The sequence below is a fragment of the Marmota flaviventris genome, chromosome 3 (assembly GCF_047511675.1).
Source record: "Marmota flaviventris isolate mMarFla1 chromosome 3, mMarFla1.hap1, whole genome shotgun sequence".
Classification (NCBI taxonomy): domain Eukaryota; kingdom Metazoa; phylum Chordata; class Mammalia; order Rodentia; family Sciuridae; genus Marmota; species Marmota flaviventris.
This window is the reverse complement of record NC_092500.1, coordinates 39,568,035-39,593,534: the sequence shown is the minus strand read 5'-3', so window position 1 is coordinate 39,593,534 and position 25,500 is coordinate 39,568,035. Positions and strand designations below refer to the sequence as shown.

The window sequence follows — 25,500 nt, the reverse complement described above, 5'->3', positions numbered from 1 at the left end:
GTAACAGAATTTACCACTTCTGGATATTACCACTTCTGCACAGTTTCTTCAGAGAATTTCACAACATAAATTCCAAAAGTAAGATTTTACTGACCTAGCTACCTTTTCCTACCATACAGTGTCTTTGGCCCTAGTCCAGTGGGCCCAAGTGAACTACCCTTAAATCAAGTACTGAAATCCCCGTGACTATAGCCACATGCCATCTACACATAGACTCATTCCCATCTTTATAGATTGGAAAGCACAAGTTTAACTATGCGTGAGCAACCACTGGGATTTATACTTGAAGTACATCTCTCACTCACCACTTACAAGGTCTGTCTCCACTCAGAGAATGCAAAGTTAAAAAAATAAATAAATATAGAGCCTGTGAACAAGTTTGGGAAGCTCAGAAATAAACCTGCAGGTAATGAGGTATGTTGATGTAGGTAGAACTTCATTATGTTTTTTAAACAATGAAAATTGGGATGGATGAAAATAACTAAATTCTTAGTATAACCAGTCTCCTTCCACCTTTAAAGAAGATGGATTTTGAGAAAGTACTTTTGCGTGACTTGAGGGGACAGGTATGGGAGGGAATGAACTCTGGAGAATCTAGAAAACTAAATAGCTCTACATAAGAAAAAAGAGGAAAGAATTTAAACTAAAAATAGGAAATTGGGAAACTGGTAAGTCAGAGTTTTCCATCCTCTAGTAACAGGAGGAGCTAGTCACAAAAAAGTTTGACCCTGGTTTTTAATACAAACAAAATGCCTTTTACAGCATTGGCCATTTTGAGTATCTCACATCTGCATCTCTCTCTGCTCATCCCATTTGGACCCAAATGTCCTAATTCCAGGTCTTATTCACGCTTTTCCACATGCTTCTTGGAAATCGTTCCTGTTGCCACTTGTCAAACCGTGTTGATAAGGTAACTGTGAGTTTTCCACTGTGGGTGTCAGGAGATGCCGCTGTGGAACATGTCTGAGTTCCCATAATGGGAAGAAGAGGCAGCAATAGAAGCTCATGGGCTCTCCTCAGGTGTAAACTGGAGCCTGCTCTTCTTTTCTCTGACTCCACACAAAGCACAAAGTAGACACAAAGCACATAAGTAAACATGCATGATATAAGTCAAGTGCCTAGTACAGGATACATGAGACCTAACCAAATGTGATGATTGTTCTCCCCCTAAGAAAAACAGGAAGGGAGTGGGGAGGAGAAAAGAAAGAACGATAGAAGAAGGAAGGGAGGGAGGGATATTGGAAGACTTTGAGAGTTCCTAAGAAAAAACAGAAACTGAAGGATTTTGATGAGAGAGAGGTGGAAAACCCATATGATTGTGAGAGGCTACAGAGAGACAGGTGGGAAGAGGGGAGAAAGAGGATATCTAGAACCTTCCATAACTGGGAACTTGAAAAGAGTCTGATGTTTAAAGGGGATTCTTAGGAAATGCGGCTGCTGAGCACAGAGTATTTCCTTTCCCGTGTTCTTCCAAAGACACTTTCGGCATAACAATCTATACAGCTCTTCAATGTCTGTAGTATGAGATTTGTGGGGATGGGGAAGAACATAGGATTCTGTTCTCAAAGTAATGCTAAGAGGACTCACTTAACATTGCATTTCCAAAAGCACTTTACTCCCTAGAAAACTTACTCTTAAGTGAAATCCTTCCTGAACTCTGAGAAGACTACCATGACTTGATAAATGGGTAAAATCTGGAGCTACCTGGACCTCTTTTGGAAAAAAAGAAAAGAACTCAGGTGCCTGTGTATTTTTAAGCTAGGCTACCTGCCATGCTTTCAGTTGCTCCAAGGTCTGAAAAACAGGCTTTTGTCTCTAGCCTTTTCATGGGACCTGCCTCTGGAAGTCAGTCCTACTCCACCATAATGGAGCTGTATAATCTCTTGCTTCCCTTAAGAGATTTTATCTGTTTGAACTGAGAGGATACATCTAAAGCCTGACATTCCAACGTCTGCAGACTTGTGGAACATTCTGATGTGCTGCTAGACTTCACTTATGGCCTAAGGATCCCTGGGCATAGATGGAATTTAAACGAATGTGTTCACAGTGCTTCATGTATATTTTTTTCCCTCCAAAATTCTTTCAGTTGGGTGATATAGGTCAGATTCCCTGGGAACCTACTTGCAGTCTGAGGTAGTTTACTAGGGAATGTTTTCCATGTGAGAGACTGAAAGAGGCAGGTCTAGGTAAAGGGAGATGCTTATTGAACTGAAATAGGGTTAAGAAGGAGTTTCAGCTAACCCTACAGTGTTTAGTTCAGAGATGACCTAGACTGAGGCAAAGAGCTGAGCCTTCATACCATCACCCACCCATCATTGCATGAGTGTTATCTTTGAGGAAGGGAGTTGAACTTGAGGCAGGGCAGCTCCTTTTGGTCAAGGGCAGTTCTTTTGGAGAAACTTCTGGGCCCGGAACTGTCAGAAGGCTGCTCTCCCTGAAACTGAGGGCAAAAACTGAGGCCCTCATTCCTGAAAGTGAGGGGGTTGGGATACCGGGACAGCAAGGATGCATGTGGCATCCACTTACAGTTTCCATCAACCACTATGACAAGCTGATGAAAGAAAATCACTACATCCTGCCCTCTACCTTAAAATACAATTTAACACATTCCACAAAATTTCCCAGACTGTTTTTAATAGCTACTCCAAGAGTTACTTTCAGTTTGGAGCTTTTGTGCATAGAATTCTTTTGTTTGAGTAAGAATATTTTTTTCAATATTTCTTTGACCTTCTCCTGATTGCTCTTTAATTTTGCATGCTATTATTATAAAATACAATACTTAAATAGAGGTAGAAACAGTGCTTTTTCTAGAAATCATTATGTTTATACATTAGAGTAGTCTATCTCACTATACAATCTGAGAAATCTATATCAATTTGTAGATCTAGAGATAGACATAATTAAAGTCCTAGTAGGAAGAATAAATATGAGGGGACAGTGGGGAGTTGTCATGGCAACAAAAATCTTGATTTTCCTCATTTTATACCACAAAAGTATTAACCTTTATGATGCCTTAACATTTTTTGTACATTGTATTCTAATCACTGACCGTTTTGTATACAATACTTGTTAAATATGTAGCTGCGCTGTTCATACTTGAAATTTAGCTTCTTGATTACATTTTAAAGTATTTTTTTTAAATCTGGCATTGGTAAATTAAACCCATTCTGCAAGATCCAATTTTCTCAAGATCAGAACAATGAATGCTAAAGACAGGAGTTTGTTTGTTTGTTTGTTTGTTTGTTTTTTGGCTTTTTGTAATTTAAAATTATTCAGGTTTATAATATATGGAAAATGTAACATGAGGGAAGTGGATATTCTACCATAAGGTTAACATTTTTAAATGTATCTTTCCAGCATCTTTTCTACAAAAGATTTTTTGTTGTTGTTTAGAAAAATGAAATATTCTATAAAGTCTCATAATTTGCACTTTTCATTTAACTCCCATGTGTTTTCAGATTGTAGATATTAATCTTTAGAGTAATTTTAATATCATCATTTTCTAGATTACCATAATTAAGAAATCTCTCTGTTAGGTAATTTCTGGTACTTCTAATATTATAATTTTACTATAAATATCTCTATACTGAATAATTTGTACATCCAAGATTAACTCTTTATCAAGAATTCCTACAATAAGAATGAGCACTGTTAAAGATTTTGATCTTTTACTTTACTGTCTTTGGAGTTTTTACTAATTTCTCCTCCTCCTCAGTTATCCAGTTCCTTGTACTCTCACCTTCACTTATGATCTTTCATTAGGCAAAATTTTAAATAAAGATATTAGTTATTTTAATCTTTAGTTTTTTGATAATTTTGTGAAATTAAACACTTTTACTAATTTTTGCTTTTTGTTTTTATAAAAAGAGGGAGGGGAATTTGTATTTCTTTGGAAATTGCTTAATCACATGCTTTCTGCTGAATTTACTTTTAGAAGAGAATGTATGTTTCCATCCAACAGTGGGGTTTTTTTTTTTTTTTTTTTTTTTTTTTTTTTTGGCATGTTTGAGAATGCTAAATTCCACTTTAACAAACCAAACATCTATACCTCTAAAATTATGTTATCTGTTTCCTATTAGTAAGATGAAGTATATTTTCTATTTACTGGTAAATTGATTAAAATGAAAATTATAAATACTTCTTTAGTACCAATTTAATTGTTTGATAATACTTAAGTGGTATTATTAGAGTAGACCAACTGAAAGAACCTGGGATCTGTCAAAAATCTGTGAAGGACAGATCATTTGTCTGGAAAGTCACATATCAGTCTTTTTCATAAATTAAGAATAAGTGGCTCAGTGGTAGAGCACTTGCCTAGCATGTGTGAGGCACTGGGTTTGATTCTCAGTACTACATATACATAAATAAAATACAAGGTCCATTTACAATTTTAAAACTATTTTTTTAAAAAAGGAATAAGTCACTTTTCAGGGCAATATGGTAATTGAAGTTACTATACTTAAATATTAATGATAGTATTTTGACATCTAGTAGGTACCTAATGACATCTTTAGTTATTAGCCCCATCAGTGCTATTGTAGCTTAAAAATGTTCATTCTGTCATGATTTTTCAAATTATGTTTGAAACCATTAGTGAATTATGAAACTAAGGAACACCATTTGGAGGTACAACTAAAATTTTTAGTAAAAAATAAAGTAAAATTGAATGTGTCAGGGTATTTTACAATAGTGAATTTGTTTACATTAAATTTTTAATGTATTGTTCAGTATATAACATGCAGGCAGAGAGTGTTTACTAGATCACATTATAAAATGTAGTTCTTATTATGAGTTGTATTTAAAAGCTCCTTCAACAAAACTTGATATTATTAGATATTTATCTTATTGAGTACAATTCCCTTAATACTGCAAATCCCAATTCCAGTAATTACTACTATACAACTTCCAACCACATGCATAACCTCCCTATGCCTTAGTTTCCTCACCTATGAAATGGGTGATAATTAATTCTTTCATGGGGGTAGTATAAGGACTATGCTTTAATATTTCCAAGTTGCTCTACAAGTACTCAATGACTATTAGTTTAATTTTATCGAAACTTGAATAAAATATTTTTTCTGAATAATCAGGCAATCCTACATGCACTAACATATATAAAAGAAAATAAAATTGCCACCATAGTCAAAACTAGTTTTTCTATTCATAAAATGATGCTTCTTGATAAACACCTTATTTCCATAATATGAATTTTTAAGAACCACATAACTATTGTTAGCTTTATTATTTATGAGCAGTATTATCTATCTTATATTTCAACATACAAAACAATAAAAATATTGAACAACAATTAGTTTTCCTTTTTCGATATATTTGATCCTTAACTTCTTACCATATTTTTATACTTTATGAAAACATTTTTAATTTCACAGTGGTTTGCACTGATAAGAGCCTTGTCTATATTTCTTATAATCGTTTCTTAATTTACAACAAATTAGAAATGTTAAACAAGTACATGAAAAAATGCTCACCATCTCTAGCTGTCAGAGAAATGCAAATCAAAACCACCCTAAGATACCATCTCACTCCAGTAAGATTGGCAGCCATTATGAAGTCAAACAACAACAAGTGCTGGCGAGGATGTGGGGAAAAGGGTACACTTGTACATTGCTGGTGGGACTGCAGATTGGTGAAGCCAATTTGGAAAGCAGTATGGAGATTTCTTGGAAAGCTGGGAATGGAGCCACCATTTGACCCAGTTATTCCCCTTCTTGGTCTATTCCCTAAAGACCTAAAAAGAGCATGCTACAGGGACACTGCTACATCGATGTTCATAGCAGCACAATTCACAATAGCAAGACTGTGGAACCAACCTAGATGCCCTTCAATAGACGAATGGATAAAAAAAATGTGGCATTTATACACAATGGAGTATTACTCTGCATTAAAAAATGACAAAATCATAGAATTTGCAGGGAAATGGATGGCATTAGAGCAGATTATGCTAAGTGAAGCTAGCCAATCCCTAAAAAACAAATGCCAAATGTCTTCTTTGATATAAGGAGAGTAACTAAGATCAGAGTAGGGACGAAGAGCAGGAGAAGAAGATTAACATTTAACAGGGATGAGAGGTGGGAGGGAAAGGGAGAGAGAAGGGAAATTGCATGGAAATGGAAGGAGACCCTCAGGGTTATACAGTGGAGGGGGTAGAGAGAGAGGAGGGGAGGGGAGGGGAGAGGTGGGGAGGGGGGAGGGGGGAGGATGGGAAAGGCAGCGGAGCACAACAGACACTAGTATGGCAATATGTAAATCAATGGATGTGTAACTGATGTGATTCTGCAATCTGTGTATGGGGTGAAGGTGGGAGTTCATAACCCACTTGAATCAAAGTGTGGAATATGATATGTCAAGAAATTTGTAATGTTTTGAACAACCAACAATAAAAAATTTAAAAAAAAAAAGAAATGTTAGGGATAATTGGATGGCAAGAGTTAAAAGTTTACTGCTTTTACTTCTATGTTCAATACCTTCCAAGGACACTTATGTCTACAAAGAATGTATTTGATAATCATAGAAACAATTATTTTGTTCTCTTAAAAAGATGAGTTAACTTCAAGCACATTTTCTAAAAGTTGACTCTACTAAGCAAAAGTGTTATTGTTTCTATAGCTCTATAATATTCCAAATACATGCAGAAATGTCTTATATTCCATAATATGTTGGAGTAATATGCAAAATTTATGTCACTATTGTATTTGGCTATATTTTCTTGACCTTCATTATTTCCTTTAAATTCTATAGGAAACCATAATTCCCCAAATATCCTCAATAATTGTGTATAGATAAGAAATGAAATGAATCACAACTGGTGATTCTCAAGGCAGAGGAAGAAGTTCATTTTTTTAATATATACATACTAATATTTCATACATGTATTTTTAATATATACATGCTAATATTTCATACATATATTTGGAATATTACAATTTTAGTGTGACTCATGAAATATAAAGTCATGACCTCATCAGTATCAATAATTTCATCCAAGTTGTACCAAGAGTACAGATGGGACTTCTAAGTTTTTCAGGGACACAGATTCCTAAGCTAAACAGGATCAGGAAAAGCTTTTGAGAAATGAAAAGTTTCCACACTTTGGGAAATTCTGGGCTGCTAAATGCTATTAAAGATGATTCATGGAGACATGGATGGGTGGATGCATGGATAAATGGATCAATGGAACAAATTTATATGACAAATACCTGCTGAGCTCTTTGCATAGATTATCTCATTTTATACTCAAAATCCTTAAGTAGTTGGCCTGATTATACTCATTTTTCCAAATGAAGAAAATGAAAGAAGAGATCTGGATTTGTATCCTTCTGATTCTATCCTTTAGGAATATATTACTAGCTAACAGTAAAAAACTAAAGGCTTAGAAAAAAGAACTAATCAGTTATGGAATAAAAAATTGATTATCTTTGTATACATTAACCTCAGCCATGATCTTCTTCCAGGAGATCTAAAATCTCTGGATTTTAATTAAGACTTTAATAATGCCATCCACCTAAGATTATTCTATTTCAGTTATTCTTTCAGTAAATATGTAAGTATCCATAATTAATTCATAAAAGGTTTGCATTCTACAAAAATCCTTTATGTGTTTGCCTGTTACCTGCACTTCTTTGCAAATCAAAAGGTCTCTACCTGCCCATCACATTTCCTGTTGTGACTGTGAAGTTATTCCTGCCCTGACCTGTTTACATTTATCTATCTCTGCTCAAAGTCACGTCTCCTTTTTCATCAGCATGGCCCAAAATCACACAGTTAAATTTTAAAGCCCCAAATATTTTTGGTTTGCAGAATATGAGTTTATTTCTACTCCTTTAGAATACTTTTCATACATTTATATAACACCTCACATGTGCAATACTAAAAAAAAAATGTGGAAAGGACAGGGTTCAGTTCTTCACATTTCAGAAGGGGGATAAATTAAGAAGTCAGGTCCTTGTCAGAATTAATTTAGCTAGTGAAGAGCACTAGAACTGATGTCTTCAGAATTCAAGACTAAGATATTTTCATTGCCTATCTTAGGATTGTTTTTTTAGTAGTTTGAAGATTAAACAAAGCACTTAAAATAATTGAATAAATTAACTTAATAAAATAATTCAATGACATGATCAACCTAAATAAATTAAAATAATTACACAGACAAGTCATGTTTCATCATCAGTGTCTTGATAGTCAATGTAGCCAATCATGTCACATTTGCAGTGACCTAAAGAAATCACCCAGCAAGACAAGTGAATTCTTGATCAGAGTATTGCCTACAGTAAATGTAAAAAAATGTTTTAAAAGACTGGGAAAAAAATTGATATCAATAAGTGAAATCAAGAACTAATTTCTGCATCATGTTCATGATATCTGAGACTCTCAATGTTATAATAGTGTTATTTATAACCATTTAAAAAGTCACTACCATTTTGAAAGTATGCTATGACTCATCACCCTTTCTAATACAAATATCTCTTTTTTCCTTTGAGAAGATACAGTGTGTTTAGAGGGTAGAGTGTGCATATTGTCAACAATTGTTTCATACACATTTCACTAAGATACAGGTTAGAAGTTAAATCTACACATGGGCTGTATAAATAAATTACTAAGAGATTTGACAGTTTGCGTAGTATTGTTGGGAGAGAATGCCATTCACTAGCTGCATCTGGTCTTACCCTCTGGGAAAGAACTCTCCACTCTCTGTGGTCCCATAAATATTTCATGCACCAACATAAAGTAATATGCTAATGACAGACTATTTAGCCGGTGAGCAGGTGGGACCTGTGATATTTTCATTTCGGATATACCTTTGATGTGGGGTCAGGTGAGCCATTTTGAATTGCTTTTTCTTTGCTTCCCTGCCCTCACAGTTTCTCTGAAACTAAAATGGTGAGCGAGAGTCATCATGAGGCCCTGGCAGCCCCACCAGTCACCACGGTTGCGACTATTCTACCCAGTAATGCCACTGAGCCCGCCAGTCCTGGAGAGGGAAAAGAAGATGCCTTTTCTAAGCTGAAGGAGAAATTCATGAATGAGCTACATAAAATTCCACGTGAGTATCCCATACTATTATCAGAGTAAAAATAAAGGGTTGAAAATTAAAACCTTACTCATTGGTTAAGAAAGCAGAACTCTTAATATTTGAATGTTTAAGGTAGTATTCCAATCATATAATGGAATAATCTTACTATTCCATCTTTATTGTCTTTAACTATACTGTATCAATGACAATCCAGTGTGTTTTTAAAATCGGTATGTTGTGTTTAATGTCTTTTATGTCTATTTCTCTCAAGAATATGAATGTTGTGCTATAGGTTGTGCTATATATATTTTGGATTTGCATTCATGAAATTATTTCATTATAAAAACAATTCCTAAACTATAGCTAATATTCACTTTCTCAGTATTGCAAGTTTGGGTTTTTTCCCATTCTTTTTCAACATTTTAAAAATCTTTTGTCCAATTCTGAAATTTTTGTCATCATCAGGTAAAAGCAAAAATCTGAACATTAAATTTATCTGTATAAGTTTTACCACTAAATCCAATCAGTGGCATTTAATTTTCCTAATTTTATATTTTGTATTGACAGAGAAAATCTTCTTGTACAACATGTTTTGAAGTATATATATTGTGGATTGACCAAATCTGACTAACTGACCAAGTCTGACAAATGCATCAATTCACATACTTATCATCTTTGTGCAGAGAACACTTTGCATTCACTCAATACTTTTCAAGACAACAATATATTATTAACTACAGTCACCATATTGTAGGATATATCTCTTGAACTCACTCTCCCCATCTAACTGAAATTTTGTATCATTTGAACATCTCCCCAACCTACCTCTCAACATTCCCAGCCACAAGTAACCATGAGATCCAGTTCTTTTCATAGTTAAATTTTAACTGATACATAAAATTGTACATATGAATAGAGTAGTATGGAATGCTTTGATACATTTATACATTGTATAATGTCTAAATTGGGTTAACTTATCTGTCTCTTCAAAGATCATTTCTTCATAAAAAAACACTCAAAATTTTTCATTCTAGCTTTTTGAAATGCAAAGTATATTGTCATTAAAAAGTCACTCTACTGTGTAACAGCCAGCCAAAACTTCTTGCTTCTATCTAACCATTGCTCAGTACCCATCAATCAACCTTTCACCATTTCTCCCTACCCCTACTCCACAGCCTCTGTATGAGGCTTCTCATTCAGATGTATAACCCCGCTTCTATGAGAAACTTCTGAGATTTCACATATAAGTGAGACCATTTGATGTTTGTTCTTTCTGTGTCTGACTAATGTCTCTTAACAAAATGTCCTCCAAGTTCATTCTTGTTATTTCAAATGGGAGGATTCTTCTTTTTATAGCTAAATAGTACTCTATTGTGTAAACATACCACATTTTCTTTGACCACTCATCCAATGATACAAAGTAAGGTTGATTCCATATCTTGGCTATGGGGAATAGTGTTGCAGTAAACATGGAAGTCCTGATATCTCCTCAGCATACTAATATAATTTCTTTTAAAAACCTAACTGGAATTTCTTATCTTGTGTCTTTTTGATAATAAGTGATATCTCCTTATGGTTTTATTTTACATTTCTTTGATAATTAGTGATGTTGAACATTTTTTCCATATACCTGTTTTCCATTTGTATGTCTTCTTCTGAGATATATCTATTCAGGTCCTTTGTCCTTTTTTAACTGAGTGGTTTGATTGCTATTCAGTTTGTTTATGTTCCTTGTATATTTTAGATATTAACCACTTATCAGATACATAGTTTGCATATATTTTTATCATTCTATATGTTATTTCCTCACTCTTTGATTTTTTTTCTGTGAAGCAGCTTTTTAGTTTGATAAAATCTCCTCTCTCCATTTTTGGTTTGTGGTGTTTTTTTTTTGTTGTTGTTGTTGTTGTTGTTTTTTTTTGGGGGGTGCCTTTTTTTTTAAAGTTGCTTAGAGCCTCCCTAAATTGCAGAGGTGACCTTGAGCTTCTAATCCTCCTACCTTATTCTCCAGAGTAGATTGGATTACAGGGATGTGCCATCACACCCAGCTTCATTTTTGTCATGATTACTTGTGCTTTGAGGGTCAAAACCAGAAAGTCATGACCCAAACCAATGTAATGAAACTTTTCCCCTATGTTTTCTCCTAGTCATTTTATAGTTTGGGACCTTATATTTATATCTTTAGTCCATTTTAGTTGATTTTTATATGGTGCGAGATAAGGGTCTAATTTCATTCTTCTGTATATTGATATTCAGATTTCTCAATACCACTTATTAAAGAGACTGCCTTTTCCCAATTATCAGGACCAATTTCCTTCATAAAAAGACCAAAAGGGAGTAAAGGAGGAAGCTATCAAAAAATCTAGAAAATAAGACAAAAGCACTTAGACAAATTTTTGCTTGGAATTATCAAGAAGTCTGAGGTGTCTTAAGTAGAATGAACAAGGTAGAGTGTGGCAGAAGTTGAATTTGTCTATAGCAAAAGCCATATCATGTGGGGCCTTGTGGAGTATTTAAGGAACTTGGATTTTACCAAGTGAAATAAAATGCAGGGTTTTTTGAGCATTTTTGAGCAGAGGTATCCCCTGTTCTAACTTAGGCTTTTTAAAGATCATTCTTGCTCAAGTATTGAAAATGGCTTACATAGGGACAAAAGATAAAGCATGTTGTTGCAATAATTTAGATGAGAGATTTTTTTAAATTTTATAGGAGTATATTATAAGAATACTGAAAGACCAAATAAAAAATAAGAGGAATCAACTTCTTATCCCTCAGTCATTAGAGACATTCATTTCTCCATCCACTTTTAACAAGTTCAGGTTCATCTGAGACACACTCTTGACAGAGTTGTCAATAACTATCATCCTCTGCAGGAAGATCTATAATAGAGAAGGGTTGGAGATGGTCCATTAAATGAGCCCTACGGTGAGAAAAGCAAGATCTCAGTTCCCTTCTTTGCTCTGCTGCTGAGTTAATGGACTGATATATAAACTCCAGGTATTTTGAGGTTACAACAACCAGACGGAAGCCAAATGTATGTGTTATTGGTACAAAACTCCCACTTACAGAATATTTTATTAAATAACTTTATATAATTGATAAAATAATATAAAATATTATTTTATTTAAAAAATAATATTTTATATTATTAAAGCTGTGATGGAAATGTGTTTTAGGGAAGCAGAGAAAGTAATGAATAATACCAAATCAAATGCATAACCTATCTTTCTTCAACACACTCTCCTCCTCTGGAAGAGTAAACAGTGAGGCACATGGCAAGGCTGATAACCATGTGATGGAAATGTTCCCCATTTATCAGCACAACTTATCTACTCCTCTCCTTTAGGTCTTGCCCAGTGTCGGCTTCTTACTTGAGACTTCCCCAACTACACATTTAAAATTGTATTCCCATCCCTAAGAGCATGTCCTGTCTCTAGTCCTTGGTTTATTTCTTACTACGTTGCTTAGAACCACATTCTATGCTATGTGTTTTATTATTTGATTTAAAATCTTTCCAGATCCCTCCAAAAATAATGTAAATCCTATGATGGCGAGAGGGTGAGTCTGTTTCATACATAGTCCAGTTGCTGGGTGCTGGTGCCAAGTACACACAAGGCACTCAATATGAATTTGATGAATGGATGAATGAGTGAATGTCAATTTAACATATCCCAAACCATCCTTCTTAGACTTTGAGGCTTTAAGATTCTGAAAAATTAAAGCCTATTATTAAAATGTTATATTTCAAGCACTAAGGAAAACATCATTTCAGCACTAAACTATGTTGTCACATTGAAAAAGCAAAATGTTTCCATTTTATGATGGCAGCCCTGCATCTCTTAGCCTTTTTAAACTTAGATCCAGCTACTATTTTTTTTCCTTCCTGTTTATCAGTACGAAAACCATCAGCTGGAAAAAAAAATTGTACATGAAATTCTCTTTTCTTTTGTTACCTTAGCTAATCTTACCTCATTTTTTGCCAAGTCATTGCCCCATTCTTGTGTCCCTTTATTAGGTACTAGAAATCAGACCAGATAATAAGTCTCCCCCTCCGTAGAGATTTGCTTTTGACCAGCTACCTAACATACTAGAATACTAGAGGACCTGAGTAACACCTACGAAAAATATTATGTTGCTACCACTCTCCTTAATATGATAGAAAAGAACAAGCAAAATACCTAAAATCGTATGGTGGTAGACTAAATAGGTGTTAGAAAACCATATCATAAATACAGTCATGCAGTTTTAATAAAAGATTATAACAGTACATATTTTACACTTTCATTTTAATCCATCACAATTTTTACTGCCTGTGTAATTGAAATTTCTAATGGGATTTGTATACAAGGAACAACACTAAGCAAAAATAAAGCATATCCCTAAAATCAAATTCCTTTAGGAGCATATGTTATATAAAGGTTATCACTTTTGGCTTGGCATAATATAGTGTGACACTAATGACAGGTAACAAATTAGAATATTAATCGATTTTGGTCTCTGAACTAAATCGTGGCTATCTGGCAGATGTGTTTTTTGCAAAATTGATAGCAAACAGCTTTAGTCTGTCACTTGAAATTCCCACTTGTAAGAAGAGAGGTGTCACAATGGCAAGGAGTGTGCATGTCATTAGTTAGGTAATCTGCACAGTCCAGCATGGAACATATTCAAACCAAATTGCCTGATGATATCATCCATAACACCACAGAGCTTAAAAAAAATTAAAAGGAAAGGAAATGGTAATGCTAAGCATTTTTATCTTTGAATTCATTCTGCACACTGTTATCTAAATGAAGCAGACAAGGTTTGGGAGAATGTTTCTTTATTTTGCAACTTTGATTTTAATATGACTGGGGCCATGGTTGGTTTGTAAAGCATGAACTCATGTCATCCAAATAGCTGTGATTAAGGTTTTGATATTCATGAGCTTCTTGTGCACCTTTCCTTAAGCACAGCAGAAAGCCAAATAGCCAAATCCTGACTCTTGGTCCAGAATAAGAGCAAGTGGACTAGGATCGTTGTGTAATTCATGTAGAAAGTTTTGGGACAGACAGATTGATACAGGAATTAAAAGCACAAGCTCTGAGTGCATTCTGCATGAGTTCAAATCCTAGCTCCCCTTCACAGTAGCTATCTGGCCTTGGGCATATTAATTCATCCTTCCGTGTATCCCTTTCCTCCTGTATAAAATGGGGGTGAAAGTCTTGCCCCATCTTAGGATCATTGTATAAAAGTATCAATGTATATGAAGTGCTTAGCAGATGCCTAACAGGGTAAGCATTCTTTAGATGTTAGCGATTATTGAACTCAAGCTATCATTTTAACAAGTCTACTTCTATTTGAGAAAAGCCCTGTCTTCAGGTCAGTCACCCCAACTGAGAAAATTCCAGAAACTTTGCCATCCAGTATGTGTGCCTTGCCTTCTTTAAGCCCACTGCAGTGACACCCGTGCTAGGAAAGGTGACTTTCCTCTTGGTGTTTCCTCACCCTATCATCTCCCATTTTCCTTTTCTTTCCTTCTTTAATTTCTCTATCTTGCTCCCTCACTCCCTTTAGCCCACATGTGTGCTCATGGTTCATGGTTCACAGATCAGAAAGTGCCCAGAAAATTACCTACACAGCAGGTGCTGAAGAAATAAAATTTCCTTCCCTCATGCTCTAAAACTTTCTTCCCTTGACCTCCCTTCACTGATCAAACTACCATTCTATCCTCCTCTTTCACTGCTCCACCAAAACTGATAAAAATATATATCCTGGTCCTGACATCTATTTCTTCATCTCCCATTAGTGATACAATGTCCTCTGCTCTTATTTCCATCCTTCACATTCTAAAATTGTTTTCCCTAATGTCACAGGGCATTTACTGATACATGATTTTGAGGGTTGCTATCATTCTTCATTTGGTTAGATATTTCTGCATCATTATCACTATTAGCCACCATCCTCTGAAAACTCTAGGACTCCACTCTCCTTTCCTGCTCTTTCTCCCTCCCCACCTCCCTTATTCTCTTCTCTGCCTGGTCCTTTATTGGTGTCCTTTCTATCCTCATGTGGTAGAAAATCTTGTTTTCTAAGGTTTCAGTTTTAACCTTCATTCATTCTTATTCTACATGTTTTCCCTGGCTAATCCCATTCAGTCAGCCATTCAAATAAAAACTCTCACTATTATCCTTTGCTCCCAGCCACCTCCCCCTGCATTCAAGTCATGTGAATGTTAATCTGGAAGCAACTCAAACCCAGTCAGCACTTCCCTATCCAGCATTTCTTCTCATGGCTCTTTCCACTAACCCTGATACATTATTATTATTATTATTATTATTATTATTATTATTATTATTTTGTCATTCAAAAGCCAGTGCACATGTCACCACCAAGATGGGAAGTTCCCTCATTTCTCAAGGCCAGATTGTGAGTTTTCCTCTAACCTTTCAAAGCTCTTCATTTAAATCTCTCACTGTCTCAGTGATCTGGGGTTTTCTGCTTGTCTTTCTCACTACAGGTAAATTTTTCAGGGCCAAGGGATCTTTTCTTACACAGCTTTGTATCCCCCATACTTTGAAGTTTCTAACACCATAGGCAGTAGTAAAATTGGGATCTGCTGGGCACCATGTTGAGGTTATATCCAGGAACAAAGCTCTTATCCAGTGCAGGAGTCAAACAAAGGCCAGGGGATATTTTATTTGAGAATAAGTCAATTCTTGCTAGAAACAATTTCTAGAGTAAACATATTACAAAAATTAATATTATACCAAGCAATGTGGTCCTTGTACCATACTTGGAGAAACCGGGATCTAGAAAGCAATAGATTATGAAACTTTTCATCCAAGGATCCTTTTTTCAAAGGAAACACATTATATATGCTAAAATTTATAAGACAGATAAAGCAGAACCACTGCTGTAAGCTTGAGATGTCTTTCTCACTCATCCCCCCGAGACACTTGGGTCAGCAGAAAGGGCATCAGGCTGCCAGGAACACAATTTGAAAGCACTGGCCTTTAGAAATAGCAGGTAGATCAGTGTTAACTCTCAAAGCAGCAGCCACTAAAACTAAACAACAGGTAGTGATATAGTTGGTTAAATATAGTACAAGCAAATATTTGTCAACACAGAAAAAAAAAAATGTAGTCCCATAACTTAATTTTCCCTCATGTGCCTACAGAATGAGTATGACATCATTGTTCAATGTCATGAACATGAAATTTATGTCAAGAAATTAATTTTAAGAAACAGACAAAAAGAACCTTTAGGAACATACTACAGTGATACACAGCATATGAATTTCAATAATTACTGTAAAAATCACCAGTGTTTATTGAGCATTTAGCATGTATGTGTGTATTGTGCATTCTATGAAATAAGATTCCATTAAGCCATGTAAAAAGTCTAGTAGATAAAATAATTATCCCCACTTCATAGATAAAAACACTGAGGCTTAGTAATGTATGTGAGTTTTCCAAGTAAATTGCATATAGTATAGGTTGTAGGTGCAGAGTGTGGTCAGGAAAATTTTCCAGTTTTATGATTAAGCCATAAGAGAATATTATGCAGGCTACACATCACCACAACCATCACTTCCTACAACCAAGACTGGAAGCCACTGGTCTTCCTAGTGCCCATTTGGAGGTAAAGGTTGACATTTGCTATTCATCTTTTGATAATTGTTTTAAATGACTAAATATATGGAACACAAGTTTAATACAGTTCAGAGTTTGTCATGGCATTGTCTGGCTTAAAAAGCAGAAGTTATTTACTTTGTTTCTTATAGTTCTATTACTGTCCTCATTCAGATAGATTGTCATGTTAATAACTGATTACTCACTGAGCAGTAATAGATTTTTATTTCATTGTATAAATAAACTCTTTGTCTACAACTCAGCATCACCTGTAATCTGTGACTCACTTATCACACTTCAGAAATAGCTCTTCTTACAATGTGTGAAATTATTCATTGTTAACCTCTACTACATAGAAATGTCTATAAGAAAAAGGTACATTTCTGACAAAGCATTATTCTCAGAGCAAGTGCTTTGCAATATTAAGTGACTTCATCAGCACAACGCTGAAGGAATCTTTTTGGGATGAGACACTTAGAGATAGGAGTTGTAATTCATCACACCTCAATATAGTGATTCATGCTTCCATTCAATAAACATGTATTTTATTTCAACCTAGCTTATTTCATCATCTTATTTAACTCTTTATTTTAGTTTAAATATCATTAAAATATAGGAAATATACTTATGGATGTGAATATTCTGTGTGTGCACGTGGAATAACCATTAAAAATTTAATCCTGGGGCAGACAGGTCCACTTCCCTTAAAGCAGTGGTTTTTAGCAAAGTTGGCACTGCCCCCTACAGGAGATAGTGGGTATTTATTGGGCCATTTTTAGAACTCTAAAAAGTAAACATGGGGACAGCTCCTGGCATTTAGAGGGCATGTGCCCAGGAGCCGATTCATCTGTAACTTTGAGGACAACCTCATACGGTAAATAATTGTTCTGGATTCTACACAAATTTCAAAATCCCTATAGGACATACATATAAAAGGAAATGTTTTATATGTATCTGAACCTGGAACTATTTTACATACAAATGATAAGTATTTTTTCATGTCTCTCATATGTACTAAATACTCTACCTTTTATTACAATATCCACATAAGTGCTAATCTTTGATTTGCTTCTGATGTGTAAAAAAAAAAAAACTTGATTGCATCATTTCTCTAAATGCAAACATCCTTTTTGAAGTTGCAAGCATTTTGTTACTTCATTGTCTGCCAATGAAGTTGTACCTGGAGGATTTTTGTGCTGAAATACAAATGACCTTATTAAAAGTTACTATATTTTTATTTCTCCTTTATATTATATGGAGCAACATATTGATATTAATTATATATGTAGTTATGTGGTAAAATGTATTATTTTCCTTCTGAGTCAGTAGAAAGAATATTAGGAAATATTTGTTATAAACTGGAACATTGTGTATAACACTGATTTTACACAAGTGTGCAAAGTAACTCTATTGACATCAAGGTAAAAACCTAACAGAAGTACATACTACTGATGGTGCATTTCAGGAAGTTTGTTTATATGTATCCTTGTGGTTTCGCTCTAGGAATCCTATTATGCAAACAATTCCCCTAAGAAATTCATGCCTTTAAAAAGAACTAGTGTTGAGGGATTTTATAAACTTCCAAAGCATAGGTACTATGGAGTGATGGGAAACACATAAAGCCACCAAGTGAATTAAGATCCCAGCTAAGTTGCAAAACCTTATTTAGCTACATTCTATTAGCATTTCAAAGATATTAAGTAAACATGCCCAAGGAAAATAAGGGATGTTAATAATATTTTGGACATATATTTTAAATATCTCAGGAAAAACCTTGCTGAAATTGCTTTAAAAATATACATGTATATTTTAAAATAGCTCCAAAAGTCTTTCCTTATCACGTAACAGTTATGTTGAAAGGAAAAAAAAAAAATTGTCACTCAACAAAACCCGACCACAAAAGCAAATCTATCAAGAAAACAGCAGAATGAGAAAAACTGGGCAACTGCTCTTTTTTTTTCCTCCCTCTAATGACAATGTAGATCTTTTATATTACATTGCTGACCTGTCAGCTTTGTGCCAGTTTCCTCTTAAATTGAATAAAGAATTTAGGAGCAGAAACCAGAGGAAAATTATGTGATGTACCATTCTATTTTTAGCACTAGCCTTTATTTTTCTTCGTTTTGATTTTCATTCATGAGAATCCCATAATAAAAGGATTTAAACTTTCCTATCTTCTGAGTCCATATGCCTCTCTGCCTGTCTTTTGAGTGAACTTGGATAACTTTGAAGTAAAGATTAAGAAAATATTGGCCCATTTAAAGATTTCCCCACCAGGCAACACTTACATTGAAATTGCTGCCCTGGAGAAATTTGAAAAACACTTTCAGCCCTCCTTTTCGCTCTTCATTTTCAACCTGTTTTTCACACGTCCAAGTCGAAGGAAAGGGAGCAGGGGAGAGGCAATGATAGATTACAAATAATAGAAATATATTTAATGGCTGATAGACATGTCATTATTTGAACATAGAACTATAGAAAAGAACCGTGACCTCCGGGTAATAAACTGTAGTTGACAGAGCCACACTGGCCAATGCCTTGAAAATAAAATTTTATTAAAATCATTTCATTTCATAAGGATTTGGGTCAACAGTAAATAAACTGTGGAAGTGGATTAAAAACACTGCCGTCATAACCATATTCTCTAAATTCTTTGGTGTGCTTCAGTAGTCCAAGTTCATTAGCACTTGGCCTATAATGCTGTGCTAATCACTCAGAGACGCTGTCCCCATGTGGCTGAGTAGCCCAGGTCAGGTGAGCACTGTTGGCTCCCGTGAGAGCTGTGTAGCAAGGTTGTCTATAGCAAGGTCTGTCTGGGTTCAAAATCCTGGGTTTGCTATTATTAGTGTGTGACCTTGAGCAAATCATTTAATCTCCATGTAAAATAAGAATAATAAGAGTACTATTTTCTGCTGGGAAGGTGTGAGTAATGAAGTATCAATATACATAAAGGGCTGAAACCAATTTCTAGAATATAGTATTGGCCATATTCCAAGTGCCTAAGCCTCTACTGCCTGTTGACATAGCATGTTTATGTGTGCCAGCCTGTGAATGCCAGGCTACAGAACCAAGTCAGAAAATACCAGCTCTACATGTCTGGGGCCTCAGTGGCATTGCCGACTCCATTTTTTCAGTCGGAAGGACTTCTAAATTAAAACACCTTAGCAAGTCATTGACAGCTTTATAGGATGTATTTGGAGACAGCTCTTGCCTGTGTTTCAGCCTTTTCTCCAGCTCTCTGCCCTTGCAGATTGACTCCAGCAGGACAGAAACCTCATTTCATATCAATTCATATCCATAGACCTTCCTGATTTCAGACCTTCCTATAGACTGTCTTCTGTGCCTCAAAGTCCCAGCTAGTCACTGCTTGTCTTCCTGGCTACTCCTGCATACCCTTCTAAACTCTACTCCTGTTCAAGATCTCCCTGTCACCTCTTCCAACCTCCTCATCTACTATTAATCAGCACCAGCAATTATCCCTATGCACCAAGTTTTTTGGGTTTTTTTTTTTTTTTTTTTTTTTTTTGCATATACTTGCAATTTTTACTTTATATTGTACTTACCTGCTTGTGTTTGTGTCTCTTAACCTATGCAATCTACTTGGGGCTGGGGACTCTTGTCATCTCTGTTGTGTCCGGTTTCAGCATAAAATCTGACTCAATAGTAGGCAGAATCATTCTCCTTTACCTCAAAGGAGTCTGATAATCCTATTGAGTTACTGAGAAAAGGACTTCCAACAGGGTGAAACAGGACATGATAATCAAATTCTGGACCCAAGATAAACACCTTTCCACCCTATTTTTCTTTGTCCTTGATCGCACCACACTCTACAGCTCAGCATTTTCTTTTTCTCTCTCTCCTTTTATTTTTATCTTCCTTTCCTGAACCTTTTTATTTTCCTTTAACATTGTCATCTTCTGTCCTGTTTTCTATCCTCTTTGCCTGCACTGATTAAAAATGTTCCTTGTTTGTTTTATTCTCTTGGGCCAGGTAACATCCCTGTTGGATTCAGAAACAAGATGCAAGCAGTCATCAAATTGGTCCTCTGGGTAAATGGTTCTCCTCCCAAGCATTTATATTCAAGTGGAAATCTAGGATACAGTTCTAGTTTCAACTTTTCGTTTTAAAAATAATGTTTCGGAATGCCCAGGAAACAAGATAAGCTCCTTTTATATGACAACTGCTATGTAGCAGCCTAATTTCCTTTGCTTTCACTAAGAGAATTTGGAAGACGACTGGAAATGTTGTTATAGTGGCTTTTCTTGCAATGGGCACCTTTGTGAGGTTTGCCTTGGTGAGTACCTGTCTATAGGAACTTTGTGAGTTTCCCTGTATCACCCTATGAGGCACACAAAGCCCAGCCTTTGAGTCTTTCAGCTGCTGTTGTTGATGATAACTCCACAAGAGTAGATGCCATTTGAAGTGGTGCTTCAATGTGGCCTTGCCTGCCATCTTCGGCCCACACTGATTGGAACTATTCCATGTCACCGTCACCTAACCTTTCCACGGCTGCTGTCATCCATCCACCTTACTTTCCAGATCTGCTAATGTGGCTCTAATGCAATTTAACTGGCTGCCTTCCAGGTCCTCATCAGTAGCAAATCTGTTTTGCTATTTTGCATTAAGTAGTCTTAAGCTATAATGCCAGTGGTACTGATTGAAAGCCAGGTACTTCCGTAAGGGTTTGAGTTTAATAATCTTTCTCAAATTTGAGCACTTCAGATTTCACTGGGACTTCAGTTATAGGAAAACATATAGGTAGTTCCTCACTGTTCTGCTGCTTCTGTCTCCTTTTGGAGATAGGTGAAGCTTTGTATCTATCTGGATGACTTGATCTGGCCATTCACTCAGACCAGGAGAGAGAGTTGGACACACATGTACAGGCACACGATGCCATGTACCTTACCCTTCTGATGAACTATTCTCTAATTCTCTTTTTTTCTTTCTGAGAACACTCTCTCTTTCTTCCTGCTGCCTCAAAATGCCTCTAGGTAATACACTCCAAAGATCATCTTCCAGCATTCTTCTACCTCTGTGATTTCTTCATCATTTCAGGACTTTCAATGCCATCTTATAGCTTAGATGTCTCTTAAATTCCCCACTTCTCTTAACTTTACTAAAGAACAGTTTTCATACAATAAGTTGCACCCATTGCACATACAAAGTTCTGTGCATCTGAAATATATATGCATTGAAATTGTCATACCACAAAATTGCCTCTAGATCCTTTCCAGCAAATTCTGTTCCACCATCTCTAGCTTTAGACAGTAGTTGATCTGTTTGTCTTCTGTCACTGTCAACTAGTTATAATTTTTCAGTGTCTCACTAAAATGAAATCATGTTGTCTTTTGTGTCTGATTTCTTTTACTTAATATGATGTTTTTGAGATTCATCCATGTCCTTGCATAGATAAGTAGTCCTTTTCTTTTTATACTGGAAGTAATATTCCATTGCATGGATTTTCACTGTTTTCTTAACCATGTATGTGTTGACAGACATTTTGAGTGTTTTCAGTTTGGGACTCTGAAGAATAAATGTGCTATACATAGAATTGTGCAAATCTTTGAGTGGGGCATATGTCTGTTTTTGTTTCTCTTAGGAAATACCTAGGTATGGAATTGCTTGGTAGTATACTAACTATTTTACTTGCAATTGTCAGTCTTTTTCATTTTAGTTATTTCACTGGTTGTATAGAGTAGGTTCTTGTGATGAAAATGTACAATTACATGGTAACTCAAAATGGATTGTAGAATGAAATGTAAACATTAAGACTGTAAAACTTCTAGAAGAAAATATAGAAGATAATTTCATGACCTTTATTTGAGCAAAGATTGTCTTAAAAAATAAACCAAAAGTTTTAGCCATAAAAGGAAAACTTCATAAGTCAGACTTTTTCAAAGGTAAAGACTTCTGCTTCCCTAAGTATATCATAAATATGAAAGAAAAAGAAAAGTCAATGCAAAGAAAAGTCATGGACTGGGAGGGAACATCCAAAATACATATATCTGCCAAAGTTGTTTCCAGAATATATTTTTTTTCAAGATTTTCTTTTTTCATTTAATTGATTTTATTTTTTTAAATACATGACAGTGGAATGCATTACAATTCTTATTATACATACAGAGCACAATTTTTCATATCTTTGTATATAAAGTATGCTCATGCCAATTCATCTTTGGGGATTTTTTTTGCATTACTATTTTTATTACACATATATACCACAATTTTTCATATCTCTGGTTGTATACAATGTGTATTTACACCAATTTATGTCTTCATACATGTACTTTGGATAATGATGTCCATCACATTCCACCATCCTTACTAATCCCCTGCCTCCTCCCTTCCCCTCCCACCCCTCTGCCCTATCTAAAGTTCATCTATTCCTCCTATGCTCCCCCTCCCTACCCCACTATGAGTCAGCCTCCTTATATCAGAGAAAACATTCAGCATTTGTTTTTTTTGTTTGTTTGTTTTGGATTGGCTAACTTCACTTAGCATTATCTTCTCCAACACCATCCATTTACCTGCAAATGCCATGATTTTATTCTCTTTTATTGCTGAGTAAAATTCCATTGTGTATATATGCGGCTTCTTTTAATCCATTCATCCATTGAAGGGCATCTAGGTTGGCTCCACAGTTTAGCTATTGTGAATTGTGCTGCTATAAACATTGTTGTGGCTGTGTCCCTATAGTATGCTGTTTTTAAATCCTTTGGGTATAGTCTGAGAGAGGGATAGCTGGGTCAAATGGTGGTTCCATTCCCAGATTTCCAAGAAATCTCCATACTGCTTTCCATATTGGCTGTACCAATTTGCAGTCTCACCAGCAATGGATGAGTGTACCTTTTTCCCCACATCCTCACCAACACTTATTGTTGTTTGTCAACATAATAGCTGCTATTCTGACTGGATTGAGATGATATCTTAGAATAGTTTTGATTTGCATTTCTCTGATTGCTAGAGATGATGAGCATTTTTTCATATATTTGTTGATTGATTCTATATCATCTTCTGAAAAGTATCTGTACAGGTCCTTTGCCCATTTGTTGATTGGGTTATTTGTTTTTTTCAGTGCTTAGTTTTTTGAATTCTTTATATACCCTAGAGATTAGTGCTCATATATTTTTTAAAAAAAAAAACTTTTTCTACCCAATACAAAAATGAACAAAAGATTTGAATAGACAATGAATGGATGATAGGTTCATGAAAAATTGCTCAATATTCTTTATTAGTAGAAAAATGCAAAATAAAATAATGAAATGATTTTTTAAAGTTCTCTTTTAGATCCATTCATCTGTATATCCCCTTAGCAATTAGAAGTCAGTATATCCAAAATGAATAACATTTTTCTCCAGAAGAACACACATATTTGTGTACCTTTTACCTTGAAATTCAAAACCTTTGTATCACTGATTCTTGACGCTTTGTGTCTCCATTGTCCTACAGTTAATAATTCATATTTTCTGTTCTCTCTCTTTCTCCTTTTCCACTATTATTACTCTGGTTTGGGCTCTCATGTATACTACAATTGTTAAAGTCTCCTAAGAGGTCTTCCCACAACCATTTTCTACTCATAGCCAGTCCATTTTACATAAATCTTCCAGAACATTCTTCTTCAGGTCCTGCTTAGGACATACAAGTCCTTCACTCAGAAACATTTAATACCTTCCCTTCACTAAAATTTAAATTCCTTTATTTGGCACGCAAGCCTCACTATAGTCTAACCCCAATCTACCTTTCCAACCTTTTTTTGTCTTGTTTGTACCTAATACTATAGGTGACTGAACTAGGCACTATTCCACAGATAGGTGCTTCCATTTCCTGTCTGTGCCTTAGTCTAGGATGTGCTCACATAGGAAATGCCATCACCCAGTCTCTGCATATTCAGATCTCCCTCTCCTAGAAGACAAAGGCTCACTTCAAATCCTAGCTCTTCTACAGAAGCTACTTCTGAATATCAATATTAGTCAATATACTTATGGTCTCTACCAAATAGTTTTATTGTGCTCATAGCTTCCTTATTAGACTTCAAGTTCTGAGAAGATAATTTCAGAGTTCATCCTATTATTTCACACTCCACACTATACTCTATATGCCCTATGAATAGTTAGCAATAAATAAACGTGTTTGGGATGGGTGGATATCTTGGTAGTGAGATACAAAATAGACTGTTATCATTCTTGTAATCTAATAGGAGAAGCAGGCCGTACAGGGAAACAATAATATAACAACACGAGAAACTTACGAGACGTGTAGAAGGTCATCAAAAGTAATTTGGAATTAGGTTAGAGAGGACCATCAATATCTGGTTAAAGAGAAGCCAGAAACCATTCAAGATAGTTAAGCAGGGAAGTAACATAATTATAGTCTTGTTTGGAGAACATCAATCTGGCAGCAGTGCGTGGGGTGGAGAGCTTGCAAGGGAAGAACCCGGAGAGAGGGGCAGACAGGAGATAGGCAACCGAAGGAACACTAGCATGAGATAATGAAAGCCAGGGAAAAGAAAGTACAGATGTGACAGACTCTGTGAACGTGCTGTTGACAGGCACTGAAACCGGGTCTGAGGGTGTGAAGGAGAGAGAAAATGAAAAGTAATTCCAGAGAAGCTGAATAACCAGGCCACATTGTGCCCTGGAAAAAGTGGGCGATACAGGGAGAGAGCCCAGCCCTAGAAAACAGATATGGGGGTGGATCACATACAAGTTCAAGTTGTAAATGTGGATACTTGTCATTAGAGGGGCTGTGTCGGGGAGCCGAAGAGAGAGCAAGCCAATCATAAATTCTTAAAATACAAAACTCACAGATATGCAGAGAGGTTGATGAAGAGATCAATGAGCTGTGAGAAAGTCGTGAGTA

General features: G+C 35.5%; 1 protein-coding gene across 2 annotated transcripts in view; it reads left to right on the top strand.

Annotated features, from left to right (window-relative positions):
* The first annotated feature begins 8,895 nt into the window (after nucleotides 1-8,895).
* Syt1 (synaptotagmin 1) overlaps nucleotides 8,896-25,500 on the top strand; it is a 197,386-nt gene continuing 180,781 nt past the window's right edge. For both annotated transcript variants that reach the window (XM_027929322.2, XM_027929315.2), the window contains exon 1: nucleotides 8,896-9,061. In XM_027929322.2, the coding sequence (XP_027785123.1) occupies nucleotides 8,896-9,061 (166 nt within the window). The remainder of the gene's footprint in view (nucleotides 9,062-25,500) is intronic.